Source organism: Etheostoma cragini, chromosome 2, assembly GCF_013103735.1.
Source record: "Etheostoma cragini isolate CJK2018 chromosome 2, CSU_Ecrag_1.0, whole genome shotgun sequence".
NCBI classification, from domain to species: domain Eukaryota; kingdom Metazoa; phylum Chordata; class Actinopteri; order Perciformes; family Percidae; genus Etheostoma; species Etheostoma cragini.
The window spans coordinates 12,288,688-12,310,936 of NC_048408.1; the positions used below are offsets into that span (position 1 = coordinate 12,288,688).

A 22,249-nucleotide genomic window follows, 5' to 3' on the forward strand; every position below is an offset into this window, starting at 1 on the left:
ATTGGCTGCTTAGAAATTAAGTGTTAACGAGCAGTTGGACAGGTGTACCTAATAAAGTGGCCGGTGAGTGTATATCGGAAGATTTTCAAACTTGGGACAATGGGGATCAGAGCGGTGGAATCACACCTACAAATCAAAAAACACAGAGACCACGTAAAGGCACGCGAGCAACCCGCCATTGCTAGTTTCTTCTCCACCGCTAGCAACAATGTCAACGCTACAACGCTAGATGTTACGATGGGAAATCCACAGCCAACAATGCCAGCTAACCTACGAGCAATTTAATGTTTGAACTTAATATTTGAACTTAGGACAGGGGCAGACTAACCATGTCCCCCTGCTTCCAGTTTTTATGCTAAGCTAACAACATCCCAACTCTAGCGCTGTTCTTGATTTACAGACACGAGAGTGGTATCATTCTTCTCATCTAACTCATTATGTCATATCACTTATTCAGAAGTTAAAATTAAAATGGATGCACCAGAATTGTCCATGAGACTGCTTCAGTGCAGTGAAATGCTATATGCATGGACAAGTACAATAAATACTGTAGCCCAGAATTAAACCAGGAAGGAACAATAGCAACCAGAAAAAAATAGAAATAACAAATAAAAATTGAGACAGTTTGAGAAGTAATTTTCTTTCTTCTTTTTTGAAACATGTCTGATGGCTGATGTGGTTTCATTGTTTCTCTTTATAATTGCTAAATAGAGCAGAGTCCACAATGCCTTATCTAAAGAATTTTAAATAGTGAGTAAAATGCAGTTAACTAACTGCATAGGATAATGGCTAAAAACTATCTAAGTAAAAACCCAGCTGTTAACAGACTTACCTCTAAAGAGACTCACTGAAAGACTAACTGAAACAATCTTAACTCTTCCCATAATATGATAATTGACTGTACTAGACATTCAATTGGCCAGTACATCGTTCATCATTTTTCTTTAACTCCTGAGTATCAAATGCATTATTAGCCTAAAAACAATAAAGTATTGCTCGGGCTGTATTACTGTATTTACATTAACTGGTTTTGTGTTGTGTACATGTGTGCATTTTACAAAAATCAGTAACGTCCACATTTATATCACCTTTTAACGTTTGTGTGCGGATGTTTTTACACTTCAGGTAAAGAGAACCAGAATCAGTCTAACAGCCAGGGAGACAGCTCTCAGGTGAACGGGCTGCAGACGGAGGAGCTCACACAGCTCCGAGAGGAGGTGGAGGAGCTACGCAAGCAGCACACACTCCTTCAGGCACAACTCCATGACAAAGATGCACTCATCAACAACCTGGTTAGTAAATGTCTACCTACTCCCTTTCTCTCTGTGTGTCTGTGTGTCATCACCCACTCCTGACACAATGTCCCAAACAGCAACGGTGGTCACTGTACACAGAACATGATTGAAACAGCTGACATTATTACACAAACTGATGTTTAGTTTTTTTATGTGGTCGGATCCATGGATAACAGACTTTGGATAATAATGGACACAAAACTTCAAACCACGCCTTCACTATTGTGGAAACAGCCAGACAACATTACAGTAAATGGATACCAACTATAGTTTTTTTGGCAAACTAAAATTACTTAAAACAACAAATAAATTCTTACAACAGAACTTCCAACAACTTGAGAAACCCTTCCCTGGGGACTGGTTTGTGTGCTTGTTTGTAAAACAGAATTAGAGCTGCACTTGGTCAATCCGCAAAAAATGAATAGGCAACGATTGATTTGATAATTGATTTTTATCATTTAAGTTACTTTTTAAGCAAAAACCCCAAACATCTCCAAGTTTCTGTTTTGTCAGTTTGATATTTTGCCACCTTTCATCACCTTTTGTATAATTTTAAATTGAACATCTTTGTGTATGGGCTGTTGTTTTGACAAAACAAGACATTTGAAAATGTCACCTTTGGCTCTGGAGAAACTCTGTTATTTATTTAAATAATCAGTTTTATAACAGTTTTCTGACATTCTATAGACAAGGAATAAGAAAATAATCCGCAGATTAATTGATTGAAGAAAATAGTCATTTGTTTCAGCCCTTATTCTAAATATCATCCTACAATTAGAACTGAATTTAAAGTTTTACTTTTATTCTGTCATAGTGAAAATGACTAGTGTGTCACTAATGTATTTTGTTTTTTCTGTATGTAACTGTAGAGGTCCGAGACAGCAGAAGGTTCAGCAGGAAGATCAGATAACACGGAACTGCTCAAGGTGGGCTTCATCACTAATACACTTCCCCTTTAAGAGTGTGGAACGGACCTTTGTTTTCAAGTGAATGTATGTGTAAGGGCACAATCTGGCATTATTCTATATTTCTCTTTTTTGTCAACAAATCCCACGAAAAGACAAAAAACAACATTATTGGTCTGCCTGTTAATCATTGCTGCACAATTAATCACGGTTTTATCAAAATCCCAGGGTAGCGCAATATTTGTTAAAGGCAAAATATATGTCAAACCATTGTAACTTCATATTGTGGTGCTGCAGAGACGTTCAGGCCTACCAATGGTATCCTACAGACTAAAGAAAATCTTTGTTTGGTACAGATCCTCCCAGAAATCACACTGTAAGCATTTCATTTTTTTAATTTTAATATTTTTCCAGGAAAATGAGAATAATGATACAAAAATGATCATTCCCTCCAATATCGTCAGTCAAATCACAATTGTAATCTCAGTCAAAAACTGAACTGAACTAAACTACATAATTTGCTGATATTGTGCAGCCCTACTGTTATTTCTTTTGGACTTCCCTGACTTCTGTCACTTTGCCCCAGCCTGTTTGTTCCCAGAATATCACCAGACTTAACCCTACAAAACTTCAATCAAAAGCATTTTTCATATTTGTTTTTGTTTGCTTGACTCTGTGCGTTGCAGGAGCTGGAGGCTCTGAGGAGTCAGGTCGAGTCCCAGTCGGCAGAAATCAACCAGATGACGACGGAGAGACAAGAGCTGCTTAGAAGAGCTGAAGCTGGGGTAAATATCATTGAAATATGACAGTTTATGCCAAATATATCACAGTAAATCTTAACAGATGCTAAATTAATCAACATGCCACTTGTTTCTCTCAGTCTGCAGACGCAGTCTCCAGCAGCGGCGGCTCATTAGACGCTGCCAAGATGGCAGAAGTGGAGAGCAGACTCGCAGCACAGACAACTGAGACAGATAGACTCAAGGTGTGTAGAATAGCTGTTCAACAAAATGTGTGTACCGTATGCTGTAAAGCATCACTTTACAATTTAAACACTAGTTGGCTCTGACCTCTTTGAAATTATATTATTCATCAGATGTTTGTTTTTTTCCCTGGGTTCCCATGATTTTCTATTCAACATCCACACCTTCTTCCCTCCTGTCCCTCTGTCCTCTCCATGTTCTTCGTTGGTTTAGGAGGAAGTAAAGAGCTTGTCAGAGAGCCGGGCGGAGCTGGAGCAGCAGCTGGCTACAGCCACCAGCACGGTGGCCATTCTGCAGACGGAGCAGGCCAAGCTGCAAACGGAGGTGCAAGAGTCCAAGAAGGAGCAGGACGACCTGCTGATGCTGCTGGCAGACCAGGACCAGAAGATCCTCAGCCTCAAGCAGAAACTCAAAGACCTAGGAGAGACGGTAGACAATCAGTATTATAATCCTTCTCAACTTGACCTAATTCCAGTAGTTCGCACAACCTTTTTTCTTTTTCTTAAGTGCTGAAAAGCTTTACTGTGGTGAAACCTTACTCATCTAAACTTGTGGAGAATGGAGTTTTCGTAGACATAGACAGATTAATGTGCCAAAGGAAAACTATAAGAGAAGGTTATTGTTGATAATCTTTTCTATGTTGATACCAACACTAAAACTTAAGAATAACTAAGCTATTAAAAAATTAAATATGACTAAAAAAATTACTAATTAATTAGTGCCCGCTGTAGACTGTAATGCTTTTTTTAAATGCAAAGCAAAAATGAGACTAAAATTTCAGATAATAACTTAAAAGTGGATTCCAAGTAACAGTCTAATGACTAAAATGTGACTGGAACTCGTATTGTTGCTTCAATACTAAATCAATCAAATAGGCATGTGTGGTGTTTAATGAATGTACGTGTTTGAATCTGGATTGTCAGCACCAATGAACTGACTGAAAACCGCAAGCGAGCGCCAAACCGCTGCTATGACAGACAATCATTTTATAATTTATTTACTAGTTTAAGTGCAGTACGACGGCTTCACCTCACTTTGATGAAGTTCAGTTGCTTTGAGCTCTTGTTCATGCAACTCGTGTACATGCAGCATCTCTCTCAAAAATGTTAAATTAGCAAGGCCAGCTGTTTTTGATAGGTGTTGTTTCTGCTTCTGCACCGAAACTGGGGTTATTACAGGATTGCGGAGGTTACCAAAAAATAGAGTTATGCTCCTGGGAACAAACACGTCTCCGCAAACCTACATACAGAATGTAAGATATGAGCAACTGCAGGTTGCAGAGGCTGATTGACCATTGTTTAGGTTCAAAACATAAAAAGTATAAAGAAAGCAGCTGTGTAAACGTCTCTGAATGACCGCCCTGCACATTATGCCTCATGCAGCAAAAAGAGCATGTTTCAGCATGCAACTCTAACCCCGATTTTCCACTGCGCACGTTTGTGCTGCGTTCCGGTTTTGTTCCGTCCTCCGCCTCGCGTCATGTCACACCGCAGAGCAGAGCGTCTTGCCTGCCAGACTCGCAGATTACATTGTCTCTACTTTGTGCTTTACAGACCAATCAGGTGTTTATTAAGCTAGTATCTACCTTCCACTCCAGGCACTACTACAGTTAACCTCCATGCCTTCTCTTTCTGGCGTTGCCTTTATATAAAATGTTATGTTTTATCGCCTCTAAAATGAATCTCTTGTTGTCCATGCTATATCTTCATTACTGCTCATTCATTTGATGTGACTTTAAAACTAGACTTCCAAGCTTTTAATATTCTTAGTAGCACAGATGTCCTGAGTAGTAGGCTTTACAACTTCAAAGACATGCATGCGTCCTGACCACTCAGCTGTGTTTTGTGTGTTTGCTTTAGTTAGACTTTAGTGACACTTTCCTTTCAGGTGGACGATGAAGACGACCTCGACACCAGGGACCAGACAGACGATGATTTCGAGGAGGACGAAGACGAGGACTAGAGTAAAAACACTGAAAGAAAAAATAAGGAGCGATGGGAATATTGGTCAACCCACAGGCAAGAAAAAAAACTTTGCAGAAACACACTTGAGAAACTGAAGAAGAGGACTAATCTATTGAAGTTGTTTCTCTCTCCAGCTGCCATCTTCATCACCTTCTTTACCTTCTTGTCACGTCACACATACGTGTTAGTTATTTTGCCATTTTTTTTCTCATTCAGTTTTTTAGCGGCAGCGAAAAAATTCAAACATGTCAGTGCATTCATCTCTGCTACTTTTGACCATCACTTTGTGATGGATTTTACCAGTCTTGTTTATTATAATGTATTGTCAAATAGTTTGTAATCACAAGATAAACACTAGGTTAATATGGACTCACAAGTCATCTGGAAAATTTAGAAAGGAAGATTTAAAGTGTAGCAACAATGCAACTATAAACAGTTTTGATATTATTCTCATTATATCATAAAGACAACGTACTCTACACCTACAGCATTAGCATCCCCTGCAATGTGTCACTGGGCTGCACCGGGAATTTATCTTCAAACCCCAATCAGTTGAAGTTCAATGTTTCAGTATTTTAACACTCAAGTTGTTCCATTTCACTTTGACGTCACAACATGACCGCTCTACAATATGCTGCAAAACAGACAAAAAAATGTAAAGACAAAAAAGATATTTTTGCAACTTTTTTGTCCAGTACTGGCATCCAGCTTCTGTATATTATTGTGTAACTTATCAGTTTATGAGCCACATTGAAATGAATAAAGAATCTATCGGTCTGTATGCCTGAATAGAGGGATAATTGTAGATAAATAAATTTTACTAAATCCACTGTTAGACTTTTGAATTTTTCTTTTTTTAATAATTATTTAGGTTGAAAATAGGTATGGATAACTTTCAATATATTTCTGGCATTGTAAGGTCTTGGCTACATAATGTGTTTTCTGGCAAAGATCTCTGACATTTTAAGGATCGGACAATAACGAATACATTTTTGATACCTATGCTGATCATAAACATGTTTTTTTTGTAAAATACTTTTTGATCATATCACAAAATAAGTCAAACTTTTCAAATGCATCTGTTTAAAATGTGTACACAAAAAAGGAATACAAAATAACATTTTTTTTATAAGCTGCCCTTTTGTGACAAATAATACTAGACATTGATCATTATGAAATTGTATACCAAAGGTAAGTACAGTAAGTTAACACAACTCCCCAATTTCCCATTTCCACACAAAAGAAACAAAAGTCACACACAAAATGGCTTTTGTGGAAATGAAGAAACAAAACAACACTAAGAGAAAAGTAAAAAGAACAACTCCCACATGGATCAATGTGCTTTAAACTCATCTTTTTGCCTATGGATTTATTCAAGAAATAAATTTTCTCCCACTTGAGAAAATATTTTATTGATCAGTTCCAAATACAGTATGACAGTCTCCCCTTTTCTCCAGACTGTCGCCCAAACCTAAAAAGGAGGCTCTCCAGAAGTTGTGCAGTTCCCTGAGAATAATTCCCCTAGCTCCAGTCCTTCAGTATCAGTATTGCTTAAAAAAAGATAACACTTTACAACTAAAATATAACATTTTCGACAGTATACAAACTAAAAGACCTAACATTGAATCTTCAACCAATATAGTTTTATATAGATTTACCCTCTATTAACCCCACATTTCCAAAAGGCCGCATCATTTTCTGAACCCAGTCTATTCAACCTGAATGGAGGCCAGTAGAGGCAATCTTAAACAATAAGTGTCTGGCTCCATTTGTCATAAAAAGTTCCTCTGAGAAAACTAATTTTTTTAATGCACATGTGACTGCATGAACAAAACCCACAACTGTGTTTATGAAGACATTTGTGTTTGTTTTACACTGAACAAGCCAGACAACTTGTCCGAGCAGTTGAGCTATTTGACGACCGAGCTTCTGGGGGAAGAGGCCGATTACGTAGTTCACACTTGGTTTTGGCAAACCACGCCTAAAAGCCCTGAAAGCAGTCTGAAGACTTGTTATGTAGAAAAACATCTTGTTTGCCATGTTTCCACACAGCCCTGCCCAGATGACAAGCACCCTGCTGAATTTCCACTCCTTCAGCCAGCCACACTGTAAATAAAGGAAATGTAAATGTATTATTCACCTGGTTATTATCTGAGGCAGTGTCCAAATATAGCAAGCACTTTGACAAGCAAAGGAAGTCTATGAACACATATACAACGCAACATGGAGGATTTCTAGAGAGGAGGTGACAAGTTTCTGACAAACCAAAAATTAGGAAACCTCTTTACATACAGCCAGTGGTGGAAAGTAACTAAGTTATTCAAGTACTGTACTTAAGTACACATACAGGGGTATTCATACTTTACTTGAGTATTTCCGTTTTATGCTACTTTTTTACTTTAGTTACAGATTAAGATCATATATAAAGAAACACGTGTTTAAAATAGTATGAGATTACAATAGTGGTTCCCAATGTTGAGGATTGTGACCTGTTAGAAAACCTCAGTGTCTAGTTACAGTAGGTCTATGTTGATAGTGTTCATTTATATTTTATTTAAAAAAATAAAGAGAAAAATAATTCATTTGTGTTTCAGAACTTAAATTATGTGTTGATGCATCAGTTTTGCCGAGTACTTTAGCTTTTGATACTATTAAAGTACATTTACCTGATAATATTTCTGGAGTTTTACTTTTAATGGAGTTTTTTAACATGGTCTTATTAGTACTTTTACTACAGCCCAGGTAACATTCATGTTGTGTTTAAACATGACCTGAGGCTCACACGGTCTTGTGTTGTACTTTACGTCATGAAGACGCCATGCTGAATCAAGTCAGGAGTTATTAATTTATTAATGTATTATATTTACTAGTATTAGTCAATTAGTTGTATAACAAATTTAACAAAATGTTCGAGACATGCAGAGATTCTTTTGCCTTTTTCAACTGAAAGTAAGTGAAATGCACCGGTTTCATCTAATGAACGTTAAACAATCTTATTTGCCACATACCAGCTGGATCAATGCTGTCTTGTTTAGAGTAGTGTCATTTGTTTCTTCAGAAATGATTGATTCATGACTGTGCAGTAGCTTTGTCTTATCTGATGTTCCTCCTGGTGGCCCCCTGCTCTCATGAGTCCTCTTGTGATGGCTGTGTTTCAACACTGGGGGGCAACAAACCCCTTCAAATTAAGATGTACACTATGGTATTCATTGCTCACAAAATAAAAACAAAACCGTTCTTTCAAATATTATATGAAGAATGCAAGAGGGATTAAAACTTGTCTTACAATTGTTTGAACTATACCTAAAAACTAATTTGACATTTTGTGTTACAGTTACGGCTCTAATATTGTTTTTTAACATCTGTTTTTTATCACCTGATGAGACCCTGATGGTAGTTCCTTGCCTGCCTCATCCCATTGTCCACTATCATCTCTATAGTCTTGCTGACATTCATGTGTAGGTTGAAGTGCCGATGCCAGCGGGACAGGTCTTCTTCCTGGTAGACCTTTTCATTGTTGACTGTGGTTAGGCCACCACAGCTGTGTCGTCAGCAAACTTGATAACGGTGTTACTCAAAAGTGGCTACACAGTCGTGAGTGTGAGGGAGTACAGCAGGGTGCTCAAAACACAGCCCTGGGGTGCTCCGGTGAAGCATGTGGGTGGGAGAGGTGTGTGCCCACCCTCACCACTTGGTGTTGCTGTACTGATAAGCTCTGTGGTGTGTGTGTGCTTGTGATATCAGAACCTGACTGTAAAATGAAATAGCCTACATATAAACTGATCAAAAAGGACTTCTCCAATAGCTTGTTTGGAGACTTCCTCACATCTCACATTAGAAACTCTGAATCCGATCATACTTTTAGAGGTAGTTCTTTAAAAATGTAGATTACCAAAAACATGTATTTAATTTACTAAGAACACTACAAAGACTGCAAAAGAAACACAATATTAATATGTATTATGTTGAAACAATGGATTGACCCAATAGTTTTCTTACTTTAAAGTAACAAAGTTTGAGTTCAACTTTTTCAGATTTTAATGTTCTACGTTTCATTTATTTTTGTATGCTAAGTTGTTTTATTCTTGGTTTCTGATGTGAAGCACTTTGGATAACTGCTGGTTAATGTAAAGTGCTATAGAAATAAATGCTTGATTGATTGATTGATTGATTGATTGATAGATGGATGTGGGAAAACCCCTGTGTTTAGTTCACATGATTAAAAATAAATTATGGAAAATCCATGCAAGAAATACAATAGAGTTTAAAAGGGTCATTTTCTTTGCTCTCAATTCTACATGAGATAATGTGAAGAAAATCGAGGTGGGGGGGGGGGGGGGTTCAGGTCTGGGTTTTGCTATTATTTTATTTTGGGAAATCTGCAATAGGCCAGAGTTGCACTTTATAGATTGCATCGCCCCTCCCTCCCCTTCTCCTCCCTCCTCCTCTCGTCGCATCCTGTGCTCGCATCTCTCCTCATCCTCCGCCCTCCGCCCTCCTCCTACGGCTCTTGTTTTCTTTTTTCATGGTGACTGTGTTCAGGAGAGACGTCCTCTGTCTGTGAGCTTTCATTTTTGAATTTGATTTTTGGGGACTCTCAAGGTCGAGCTGGGCATCCTGACTTTTAAATGACCACCATGCAACAACCACCGGTGATTTACCGTTAACACGACTCGACTCCACACCGCAGCTCCACCACCGCCACCACCGCTGCACTTCACCCAGTCCTCTCCAGGGAAAACTACCACCACCTGCCGACGCCTCTCGCACCATATGACCGTCTCAAAGGTGAGTTTCCTTCCGTCTAAACTCCTCTAGCGTGTTAGTGGCCGCTTGTCATGATGCAGTCATGTTTGTAGCACTACACTACAACCGCATTGAGCCGGGGCAGTTTTATTTGGGGATTTACGCTTTTAGCGTGGAGCTCTGCCATGCGGCTCAACAGCCTCCTGTACCCGGCGGGCAGAACACCAAAACACAACTTTGTGTGTGTATGTGTATGCGCACGCGTGTGCGTGCGTGCGTGCTCGCGCTCAAAATAAACTTTTCTTTTTAATTTACCAGGCAATAGGCCGAATGTTCCAATGTTACTAGCTACTCTATTGCTATTTTGGCTGGTGAGTGAAGCAGCTCGACCAGCCACTTGCACATTTCACCAGGATTTGGCTGGTAAAACGGTGCTAATGTTAAAGTGTGTGAGGTCATGTGCATGTGAGCGTGTCTCCCCTTCTGCATAGATAGGATAGTTGTTTATGATGTGATACGGATGTACACATTTCTTTCTACTGAAACTGTTTAAAAATCTAATTTAAATGAACTTTTCCCACACTCAACGTTAAATTAGACTATTGATTATTGGATTACTTGTTGTGGCTATAAACGCTAGAAAACTGTTGGAAAAAGCTGATTGATGTTTCCCAGAGCCCTATGTATTAACTGTTATATAAGAGCAACAGTGCAAAACCTTGATATCTTCACTTTACTGTCATATAACACAAGGAGCAGTACAGAATCCTTACATTTGAAAGGTGAGTGAAACTGTACTGATTAAGTTTCTGTTGATTGCCAAATTGATTTATCAATTCATTGTTTTAGTTCTTAATAAAACATATTCATCACTGTGTTTGGATGATGTCTGAAACTTCCCCAGATTAATAAACCATTGAATTGGATTTTTTTTTCAGCCATAGTTCACAAACATCTGTAAAAATGTAATATACAGCAGATTAAAAAAACTGTTGGTTGTTCTCTGGAAACTACTGAAACTAAACACAAATTTCCTATGAAGCACCGAAAAGATGATTCGATTAGCTATAAGAATGGCCAATGCAATTTTTGAGGAGAAATCTTCAAATGTCTTGTTTCATCCCACCAACAGTCAAAAAACATGATTAATTATTTCCACTCTAATAAAATAAATCTTTTAGTTTGAAGTGTCCCCGAAGCACTGTCCCCCATCTTAATTACAAAGTATATTAAAAAAGTATTATAATAGTGATTGACAAGAAACTAACAATGGGAAACTAGTACTACATACTATTTATATGTAGCGCTGAAACCATTTGTAAATTGATTAGTCAATCAAAAGACAAGTAATTCCCAAGAATACTCATAATTGATTAATTCAGAAATTAGAGGTGTGTCTCCACTTTAGATCAATGCAAATGTAATTTATTTGGGTTTTTAAATATTTGTTGGACAACACAAGCAATGAAAATAAAATAATACATATTCATATGTTCCATCAGCAACAGTTTCTTTGAGTACAGTACATCCAGAATATACTGTATTGTATCAGTTAAGGTCCTCTTCATGTGTGCAAACACATCATTAACTCTGTGACCCAGGTCACCGTGTGTAATGACCTGAGTCTAATGTTCAGCACATGTGGATCCAGTGGGAGAAATGTAGGACTTATCTCTTCTCACCTCTAGTGTAGCATCACTTCCACAGGGGCAGGTCCAGGGCAGCAAGTACAGTTCAAAGTGATGGTCTGGTCAATAATTCAGTATTACTGTTTATGGACCAAAAGGGTCATATTGTGTTATGGTTTTTAAAATGTTGCTGCCATAATAGTCTAACATTTACAGACCTTCCTCCACAGCACTGTGGAGGAGGGTCTGTCTAGTCTGCACAGCATTCCGGGATAGGACAAAAAGTGCTCTGGTTTATTGGCATTTGTTTTTTAAACCAGTCACTCGTCTTGGGCGGTGCTAAGAGACGGACTACTTGTCGCACAGCGATGCATGCGCGACTCAAATCTGCACTTGACTTACATCAGGGAGTGACAGCCATGATGTCTCTCTCTTTCTCATGGACGGGCTACATTCTTTGGGTAGGCAAAGCAGAGAAAGGGGAGGTAACCTTTCCCCTAATTACGTCATAAGGGCAAGATTCCAGAATGGTCCATCTGCGCTTTCATTTTCTCAAAGGCAGAGCAGGGTGCCCAGGTCTCGGTTTACTGATATCGCCATTTCTAGCCTCTGGGGTACCTTAGGCAGGATGGGGGAACTCATATTAATGTTAAAAAGCTGTGTTTCAAAATTAAAATTCTCATGCCATGGGACCTTTTAAAAAAATTAGATTGAGTTATCAATCTTCTCATCTAACTCTTGGTTAACGAAGTCAAGTTATGTCTTTTTCCAAAAAGTCTAACTATTCCTTTTTAAACGATATAAAAAACATGTCTTGGTTGAGATTTAACAGTTTACTCATTCTTACACTTACTTACTTGTTTACTGCCCACTTCTATGTCCCAGTTACTACACTTTGGAATTGGTGGGACATGTTTGATAGATTATTTTGACAAACATGTAGTAAGGGTTAGAGTGTGATGCAAATGTATATGCAGGCCCTGCATGAGTATCACTAATCTAAGTGACCTGTGTGTCGTAATTACCAGCGTCTCATTCACAAACCAGACTGGTGTTTCAGGCTGTGAAAGGCAGTAATATGAGTTTAAGTGTGACAACATGAGTCAGGACTTTTGGAGTTATGTGAAAAAGGTGTCATGCCAACTCTAGATCTGTCTAAGTAGGCCTGTCATCTGCCTAATGGCAAACTCTTGCCAAAATGAGCATTAGACTAATGAGTCTGAAAACACATCTTCACTTGTGGGAAACAGAAAACTCCTGAAGCCGAAAATAAACCTGGGCTTGAAACATTGGTGAAACAACACATTTTCATGCCGTCATTCAGTTTTTTTAATGAGGATTTTGTAGTATTTTAATACTCTTCAATTTACCCCTCTCTAGTGAAATCTGTTGTTCACCTTTTAGGTTGGGCCATTAAATGCTGAATGTTATCTCTGGCATGTTCTCACACCAACTGTTAACACATACCGGAGATTCTCCCACTTTTTTTGTGACTTGTGCTGTTTGCTATGTAGTTATTCCAAAGCTTAAAAGCAGAGGCTGCTACAGTTTTTCTGCTAACTTATTTACTGTTTTATCTGACATTACATCTCACTGTCATCTACGTCAAACGTTATCAAGGGTTGGGTTCAGGTTTCTGAAATGGTCCATAAACTGTTACAGGTATCGAAGTCCTACCTTCTGTAATAACTGCTGTGAATTGAAGGCGTGCTTTTGAGCAAATATGCCCTTGAGCCTGAGGGCCTTATTGGTCCGGATCTTTCTGCAATATGCTGCTGTTGTGCAATAAAGTTATTGCCAAATAAGAGAAGGTATAACCTGTATAGTGTGCCTCAATTACCTCAGATGCCTGTAGGCCTTTACTTTTAAAAATGGACTCTTAACTGCAAAAGTAGTGGTTTTAATCTCATGGGGAAAGGCGACAAAATGACAAGGATGTGGTACACTAGAGCAGAAACTGATTTAATTGTTTTGTCATTTTACAATCAAAAATAGGCCTGGCATGAATGTGTTGGTTCCGGGTTCTCAAATGGAAATAACACACCGAACATCTTTGGGTCCATTTAATAGCTATTGTGGAGCTTTCGATCACATCACAGGATCTTTATTGAGTAGTTTTGTATTTTGGGGATTTGGAAACGTTAAGCCAATATGAATGACAAGTTTTTCTAAAAGTGCTCAGAAATGGAAAATTTGAACATCTATATTTCCTTGACTTCTGGGCAGTAATTTGTCTGCTGATGAGGATCATGTCAAATAATACAAAGCTCCAGAGCCGTAACTAAATGGAACTCAAGATGAGTTTTGTCAAGGTCTGATGGTCAGACTAAATAAGACATTTTAAAGACCTCACATTGGGCTCTGGGTGATTGTGATGGGCATTTTTTACATTTGATAAAAAATCAAAAAACAATACAATGCCGATAAATCAATAATTATTAGTTGCATGCTTATATGGTTTTGATATTTCTGCACTTTGAAGCAAATGAGTCAAAGGCGTTGGCTGATATGAAGAAGCCCAACAGTTCCTAATGCCCAGATAGAGCACATCCAGCTCTCCAGCAGTGTTTGGACTGTTGAATGTGACGAGTTTATGCCACTTTGATGGATCATTAGGTGTGACCCCACACTGAGGTGAAGAAACCAATTACAGGGTGGCAAGTCGTTGTGTAACCATTTTAGGCTGATGTGTGTACTGTAGGTGTTTTACATAATTTCTAAATACCAGACAAGATGTCATTTTAAGGCTTTACAATCAATTTTGAGATCTGAGACGTAATATATGTTTATCAATTGGTCTTTAGATTGATTCAAAGATATTTAGATTTAAGAAGCTGGAACCAGAGAATATTTGACTTATTTTTTCAGCCTGTAGTGGCACGGCTCAATGCCAGCATTGGTCATTCCACATGTTAGTTCAAATGTCTCAACAACGATTAGATTATTTTTGCAATTTTATTTATTGCAGATATTAATGGTCCCCAGAGGGTGAAGTCTACTGACTTTGGTGATTCCTTGTCTTTTCATATAGCCCCGCTCTCAGATCAAAATGATAATTCCTTGGTGTATAATAGAATATCTGCGAAACTAATCACATTCCCATCAACCTCAGCTCTCCTCTTTGTCTATTGCTAATAAGTAGATGTTAGCATTATAACATCTATTAAACAAACATTATACCTGCTAAACAATCAATGAGTTAGCATTGTCATTGTGTTGTAAGTATGCTGACGTTAGCATTTAGCTCAAAGCATCACTGTATCATACAGCCTCACAGAGCATGACTGTCAGGAATAGTTTTGTTTAATTTACAACTTAAAAGAGCCAAGGTACCATCTTCAAATATTGTTTATGTATTACTAACCCACAACTATATCTCTATATATATATATATATATATATCTCTATATCTATATCTCTATATCTATATATATATATATATAGATATATATATATATATATAGATATATATATATATATATATATATATATATATATGCAAAATAAAAGACAAAATGTGTCTCTTGGCAGCAGCTTAAACTGTGTGTTTATCCCTGATTCTGAGCAAATGTACAAACAAAGATTTCAAATATCTCCACTATGGCTGGAGTTTTTAGAAAGACGTGTTTTTTAGAAGCAAATTCTCCGTTTGCGTGTCAATGAAGGGAAATGTCTCCGTTTTTCAAAATAACCATGTATGTGTAACAGGACCTAATGGCAAATGAGATCTCAGTTGCTTCACTTTTCGAGCCTAACCACACATTGTGCCTGGAGGAGGTGGGGGTGGAAAACCTGATGTTGCCACTAAATATTGTCTCATACATGACTATACCTCCAAAACAAAGCCCCCAGGGGCCCCATGTGGTTCCCTCCTCAGTGAACCTAATGAAGGCCTACATTTCTGCCCAGCAGGGCCAAGGTTGTTTGGTGCTAACGGTTCTCAAACTGTCAATGAACCTGCTGCTACAGTAAGGATGCTCAGACAAATGATTTATTCTAGAAACTAGTTGATTAAGTTTAAATTTATAATTTTGTCTTCATAAATCCTCCATCTTTAGGGATAATGTTTCATTGCATTCTTAGTAAAAAATGCAGTTGAGTAATTCAATTCACAGTATGTAACCTTGGCTGAATGTTGAATGTTAAAATGTAGTGTAATAGTAGAAAAGAGACAGAGTCAACAAACAGACTCAGTCTGTCATTCTGCTTATCATAAGTTACTTTATCCATCATACGCAAGTGGTTGTACTAATCGGAGCCATTACGAACGTGGGCGGTGTAAATTCTGCTTTATGGCTGCAATATACAGATGGTTTTCATTCCTGATTTTTTTCCCTAAGCATTGTTATGATTAATCGTCTATAAAATAAAAAAGATTGCTCTTCAAAATTTCCCAGAGCTGCGACGGTGACGTCTTTCTAGTTCTTGTGTGACCAACAGTTTAATACTCAAAATTAATGTTATTTCATTAATTAATTAATGAAAAATATGAGAAGCTTTTGATATGTTTAAAAATGGATTTAAGTGATTGACTGGCTACAAAAATTGTTGTTGTTTCTGTTAAATGTTTGATTCCTCTCTTACCTTCTTTTTATTTTGCATTCAAATCTGATCATCATCAACACGCTTCTTCAAGCGGGGTGGATATTTAAATGTATATAAAGTCGATTCATCATCTGACACAATCTTTTGACATTGTGAAATGAAAGGATGAAATGATGATGGTTTTTAGATTCTCGTGGGGCTCGTGGTGATGCACCAAAGGCTACAACCAAACTGAGTCAAACAAATCTGCCATATTTGAGTGCACAGGCTTTAGGAAACAATCTGCTGGTGGATGTCAGGGATGATTACTGTACCCGTCCTGACAATGGTTTAGGAAATGCTAAAATGCTCTTATGTAATTGGAGAGTCTGCATTTGACCACAGAACCTCACTGTTATTGTCATATGCTGACCGTTTTAAGGCTGTTTCCTTTCACTGCCGGGCCGGGTCATTTCCACAACAGAGCATAATGACTTTTTTAAGCAACAGCTTAAAAAGACTTGTTTGTATTTCCGGTCTTCTCTTTACTGTTACATCACTGTTAGATCACTGTCACTCATCACTCGTGGCAGGTTGTCCTGCACGTTTCTGACATGACAGCTGTCCAACGATTTGAGGATTATCTGCTCCCACATAGGGCAAACATGGAGGGGATTATTGGAAAAAAAAAAAAAGAGAGAGAGAGTCTGTGGCTTTGTGCAACGTCAAGCTCACCATACTCTTGTGCACGTTTATCAGGCTGCAGGAAGGTGACACTGCCAAGGCCGCAGGAAAGAGGAAAGTGCAGCCATCAGGACACAGAGGGAACGAAACTGTGTGTAATCTGATGCTGCTGGGTTACCCTGTGCTGTAGCCAAAGTATCTACCTCTCAGGTATTAACTCTGCATTTGAGTCACAGACCTGAATAATAAATACCTGTGGCTCTTTGAAAAACCCACGTCAGCTGCAAGATTTTTTACCAACTTCTCAAATTGTTTCCTGTCCTGGTAGCTGGCAGCTATATTTATATGAAAATAGAATATAATACCAAGTAGCCTCATTATAGAGAAATGTGAAGCACAATAAAACTTTACATTTTGGTTCACTTTCTGTTGATAAAGTTAGAAAATATGAAAATTTCCGGGTACTAGCTTTATTTGGATTAGGATGTCCTGGAGTCCCAATTTGGGAAATATATATTTTTCCTATTATGTATAGTAAAAGAGTCTTTAAGCATTCTGTGAAAGATTCTTAACAGCAGTACGTGATATTAAAGATCTTCTGGATTTTTCAAAAATCATCAGGTATTTATTGCTTGGATAACTGTAACTAATGAGATGGTAAAATGTAAGAGGAAATCCTCTGTTGAGCTCTGTGTGGTAGAATATGGCCACTTTTGCTGTTGTGTAATTAATTTATTATTTTATTTATGTAGACTTAACACATACCATAGTTACTTGTGTACATGTGTCCAGTAGAGGAAATCAATCATCCAAGACACCCCCCTCCCCCCTCAGTTACTCTCGCAATACAGGCCTGTAGCTGACACTTAACATTTAAACACATTTATTATATATTAATCTTAAAACATCAGGTGGTAGTGACTTCCAACCTTTTACAACAAAGCAAATGTAGATGTTTGTATGAGCTATGGACACTACAGTTTTGAGTTTGACAGGCCTAAATCTGGCAAAACCTTTCAGTATTTCGCAACAAATAGCAAATATGAGAGAAATGTTAATCTTCTTCAACCTTCTTGCAATCTTCGTGTGACCCCAGGTTGGGACCAACTGTCTTACAGCTTTTCTTTCATCAAGGATCAAATTGATTTTTTTTTTGTGACGTACATCAGCCACTACAGGATGTATTTATTTAAGCACCGCTTTTTCAGTGTGTTGAGGGTCTAATTTGAAAAACCGATGGGTCAGCAGTCTGATTCATTATTCATGAAGAGAAGAGGGCCTCTTATGCGTTTGGGAGTGTGTGGGAGTTTGTACCGTATTGATTCCAGAGCCCTAAGTAGCCCTAATGTACCTAATGTTGTACCTCATGAAAAAATGCTGTCGAACAAATGTATGTTTGCTCCCTGACAAGGCTACTGTGTACATTTGTTGATTAGACTCAACAAGTACAGCTGAGCAAATGCTTCAACCTAAAAGATCTTTGATAGCATGCGTCGGGTCAAAGCAGCTCATGATATGGGACTATTGGAAAATAGGGATAGCAATTTCGATCCACCACTGGTGCACACCAAAATATCTCAGCAACTATTGAAATCTTGTGCAGATAGTCATGGACCCTTATGAGTTTGGTGATTCACCAACTTTTCATGCAGTGTCACCAGCATGTTGACATTTATGGTTTTTCAGTGAAATGTCTTGACTGCTGTAGAAGCAACACTAGAGAACTTTTGGTACCTTTTTTTTTTTTTTTAAATAATGTTTCCAAAATCGTCAACTCATAACAATGGGATTGGCAATTCTGCATTCACTTTGCGGCTCTCTACCAGCTCTAACCGCACTATGCAAGTTTGCCAGATCGGGTCAATGAGACATAGCGGGACAATTCCGCTTCCAATCTGTAGTAGGACCGAAGCGGGAAAGGTTACATAGTGTTGCTTTAAATGGATTGCCATGAAATTTGGTACTGATAATTCTATTTCCTTAAAGTCCTCAGATGCTTTTTTTTAAATGAGCACAATATAAACACTTTAATATGAATTGGAATAACTTTTGCAAAACATTTTGATCTAGCACCACCATCAAGCCAAAATTATTTATTTAAAGCATTTAATCACCAGTTTGTGTGATTACTGGCCCAGTAGCATATTCATGTAACTTGGTGGAAGGCTGTAGGGTGGTCCAAGGAAGAACCCATTACATTTCACAGCGGATCCGAATCCCAGGACGGATACTCAAATAATTTTTCACTTTCGTTAACATTGTGAGATAGGGCTTGGCTGAGGTCGGCGCACTCTGAGTGCACTTCTAGTTTGGATTATTTTGGATTATGACCAAATGTAACGGGTGACATTCTCACCAGCCTTACTTTGTGTTGACTGAGTTGCTATAGGCTTTTCGGAATCAGATCTTCAAATTAAGTGCAAATACTAGTTCTTAGTATGTTGTGATTGTACACTTCTCAAAAGTATTCTTATAAACAATAGTATACTCCTTGGAATGAGATGTCCCATACAATAACAGCAAGCTGCACGTTCTGTGTGTTGAGTATCACAACACATTAATGCAGTTAGCTAATGTGGGTGATCTCATTAGCCAACTGCTTTAACGTCATTAACCATCAGCCTGATAGTGTGCCGTGCACTGCAGCAGTACGCCGCCTCTGTATTTTTCATAGAGAGTGACTGTGCCTATATAAAGGCAAGCTAATCCTCTTGAGTCACAGAAATTGAAACTCACCTTGACTACAGTTACTATAGGATGGATGGATGGCCTTGGCTGGTCTGCCTCACTGACACGGTATTTAGGTGATAAGGATCCCTGTGACCTGTTTGGTCTTCAATGTGGAACAAGTTTGTTGCCTTTGCTGAATAATTGATCAACCTTCAGCTTATTTATGTGTATTATAAATTGTAAATTCCATAATAAAATTTATCTCAATCCTAAGGCAGTGCTTTTGAACTAATTTTAGAACATCAAACCTCATTTTGTGCTGTTGCACTTTTTCCTCTTCCTTCTTCTCTTTGATGGTGAATTTTGAAATTGTGTCAGGAGCTATTGCTGCAGAGGCCGCTGGCTGTCTGCAGAGCAGCTTGGCTTTGTGGTAATTAATACTAGATAACACAAACCCTCTGGAGGCTAAGACCTGAGACCAACTCTTTCCTCTGTGCTGTGATGTGACATGATCCATAATTATAATTAACTCATATGATGTGGGGGAGAATTCCCTTTTTCCTTTAAGGTGGCCTGCAGTTTCTTAGGACAGCTCCACATTCAGTTGAGACAGGATTTTATGTGCTTCATTTTTTAGAAATGGAAACATTTCATCTGCTCCAATTCAATTCCAACCCATTTTTTTTTACTTAGTTGCCATTTTACAACACAACCAGGAAACTACAAGGCTTGTTAAGTAAAATTTAATTTTAGTTCTGTTTCTAGTTTCATTTAGCAAACAAATCAAGAAATGGGAAGTACTTAAAACTGCCTGTGGTTTAACTGTATTTGGAGCTCTTTTTGTAATTCAATCATTTATGTCTTAGTTGCACTACAATATCCATCCAGCATGTCTAGAGGCTGGAATATTTACCGTAAACCAATAAAGGAATTGATTTAATCTTAAGCTCGTCAACCAATGTTTTATTTGTAGTACTTTTGGATGCCAGATGTTTGTGTGTATCTGAATAATTACATGCTTTATGCCTAAAATCATTACATTACACATTAACGATGCAATATCTAACACATTAAATTTACATGTGAGTCTTGATCTTAAAAGCGTATAAAATCCAGTGTTTCTTTTGATGTGAATTTGGGGAATATTGGCTGTACAAAGCGTCTTTCGCTGCCAAAGTTGAGTAAGCAGGTGAGAGGCTGTGATATCACTAAATGGGAACAGCTGTGTTCAGATATTGGAGTGAATCAGATATAAAAGAACGATGAGGTGTGCTGCACGGGCATGAAACGTGAGTCATGTAACGTTTGAGCCAACTGCAGGTGGGATCACCATTACACATTGTACTTTAGTTGTCCATGTGATGAAACGTGAAACCACAGACTTCAGCAACATAGTTTTACAATGACTATTGATCATCTTATCACTTCCTGTTTTCTGATTACCATCCCTGTTTTCAAAACTCAGGCGGTCATCACCTCTGACCTGACGTGACTACATCAGGGTAGGTTCATCTTTTTCTTAAAGGTCCAATGGCATGAAAATATCTCTTTTATGAGGTTTTTTAACATTAAAATGAGTTGCCCCAGCCTGCCTATCGTCCCCCAATGGCTAGAAATGCCCCTTGGGACTTGGACCTTGTGAAGTCATAAGGGGAAAGGTTACCTCCACTTTCTCTGCTTTGCCCACCCAGAGAATTTGGCCCACCCATGAGAGAGAGACTTTGTGGCTTTCAAACGAGCAAAGTGGCAGTTGGTCAAGGCCACCCTCCCAGCCTCCACCTTGCCCCCCCCCCTCTCTTCCTCAAAAGCTACAGACTCAGAAATGGCACATACTGGGGAAAGCTCATTATGGGAATAGGTCTAGTAGCTGTATTTCTGCACCAAGGCTGCATTTCAAGAAAGAGACTTCAGATATGGTATTAGGGGACCACTAAGGTCTATATAAAAGTCTCCAAAGAGCACCATGTCATGGGACCTTTAAGTATAGTACCTGGAAACAAACTTGGGCTGGCAGAGATGTAACCCAGTAATTGCATCACTGAGTGCTGTCAAGATTCTCCCAATCTACAATTTGATTTCAGCACTGACACTCACATTAACATGGGGCACATTAATGCACCATGAGTTTAACGATTGGCATCGGAATGCAGCTGAAAGTGCATTTGGATCCCACAGGCTTTACATCTGTTGTTTGTACTCATTTATGAGGAAGGCACAATTAAAATCTTCAGGGAAGCAGAATGATTTTCCAGTTTAGTTGTTTCTCTGTCATCTCTGTCTGTGACAGTGGCCAGTGGCAGTGCAACTACAGGTAAGCTAATGCCCTGTGTCTCTTGCTGCATGCTACAGGCTGGTAGCTATGCTCACTTGTCATTGTCTCGTCTTCTGTGTGTCCATTGTCTCTTTGGACACATGCAAGTAGGGTGTTGGCGGGGAGAAAATGAAATACTAGAAGAATTTTCAATATGGCTTTTGATTTCGGTAATTGAAATTGAAAGCTAATTTTGTTCTAAGTTTTTTTTTTTTCGATTTATAATCAACATTGATTTGTGACACCATCAGAGTACTTTGATCTCACATTTACATAAGTAGATTATGATCTGAAATGTAATCCTTCATGTTGTATCTTCATTTTGATGTTATTGTGTTCTTCTTTACACAAACTTCTTCTCAGTTAGAAGTGTCTTTATTCACTAACTGTACATTTCAGTCTTCTTGCCGTTGTCTAGTAATATATGTAATCTTTAAAATGCAATATCAATATATGGGTTTTGGGACGTAACGGAATGTCTACCTTTTGGTGAATCTATTTAATTTAAAGCTGCAGTGGGTATATGCAAAAAAGCGCCA

The 22,249-nt window shown here is 38.3% G+C and overlaps 2 protein-coding genes across 8 annotated transcripts in view; both read left to right on the plus strand.

Moving 5' to 3' along the window:
• Positions 1-5,977, plus strand: part of uso1 (USO1 vesicle transport factor) — a 23,302-nt gene extending 17,325 nt beyond the window's left edge. For 5 of the 7 annotated variants that reach the window (XM_034859222.1, XM_034859231.1, XM_034859260.1 and 2 more), the window contains 6 exons: positions 1,126-1,292; positions 2,165-2,221; positions 2,887-2,985; positions 3,081-3,185; positions 3,397-3,612; positions 5,071-5,977. In XM_034859222.1, coding sequence (XP_034715113.1) covers positions 1,126-1,292; positions 2,165-2,221; positions 2,887-2,985; positions 3,081-3,185; positions 3,397-3,612; positions 5,071-5,145 — 719 coding nt within the window. In that variant the 3' untranslated portion in view covers positions 5,146-5,977. Of the gene's footprint in view, positions 1-1,125; positions 1,293-2,164; positions 2,222-2,886; positions 2,986-3,080; positions 3,186-3,396; positions 3,658-3,690; positions 3,817-5,042 lie in introns of those variants that run through there. The other 2 variants (XM_034859251.1, XM_034859242.1) reach the window with 2 other exon arrangements.
• Positions 5,978-9,658: 3,681 nt separating this feature from the next.
• The window catches only part of coro2a (coronin, actin binding protein, 2A), a 35,533-nt gene continuing 22,942 nt past the window's right edge, over positions 9,659-22,249 (plus strand). Inside the window, exon 1 of the mRNA XM_034859291.1 lies at positions 9,659-9,935. Coding sequence (XP_034715182.1) covers positions 9,921-9,935 — 15 coding nt within the window. The 5' untranslated portion in view covers positions 9,659-9,920. The remainder of the gene's footprint in view (positions 9,936-22,249) is intronic.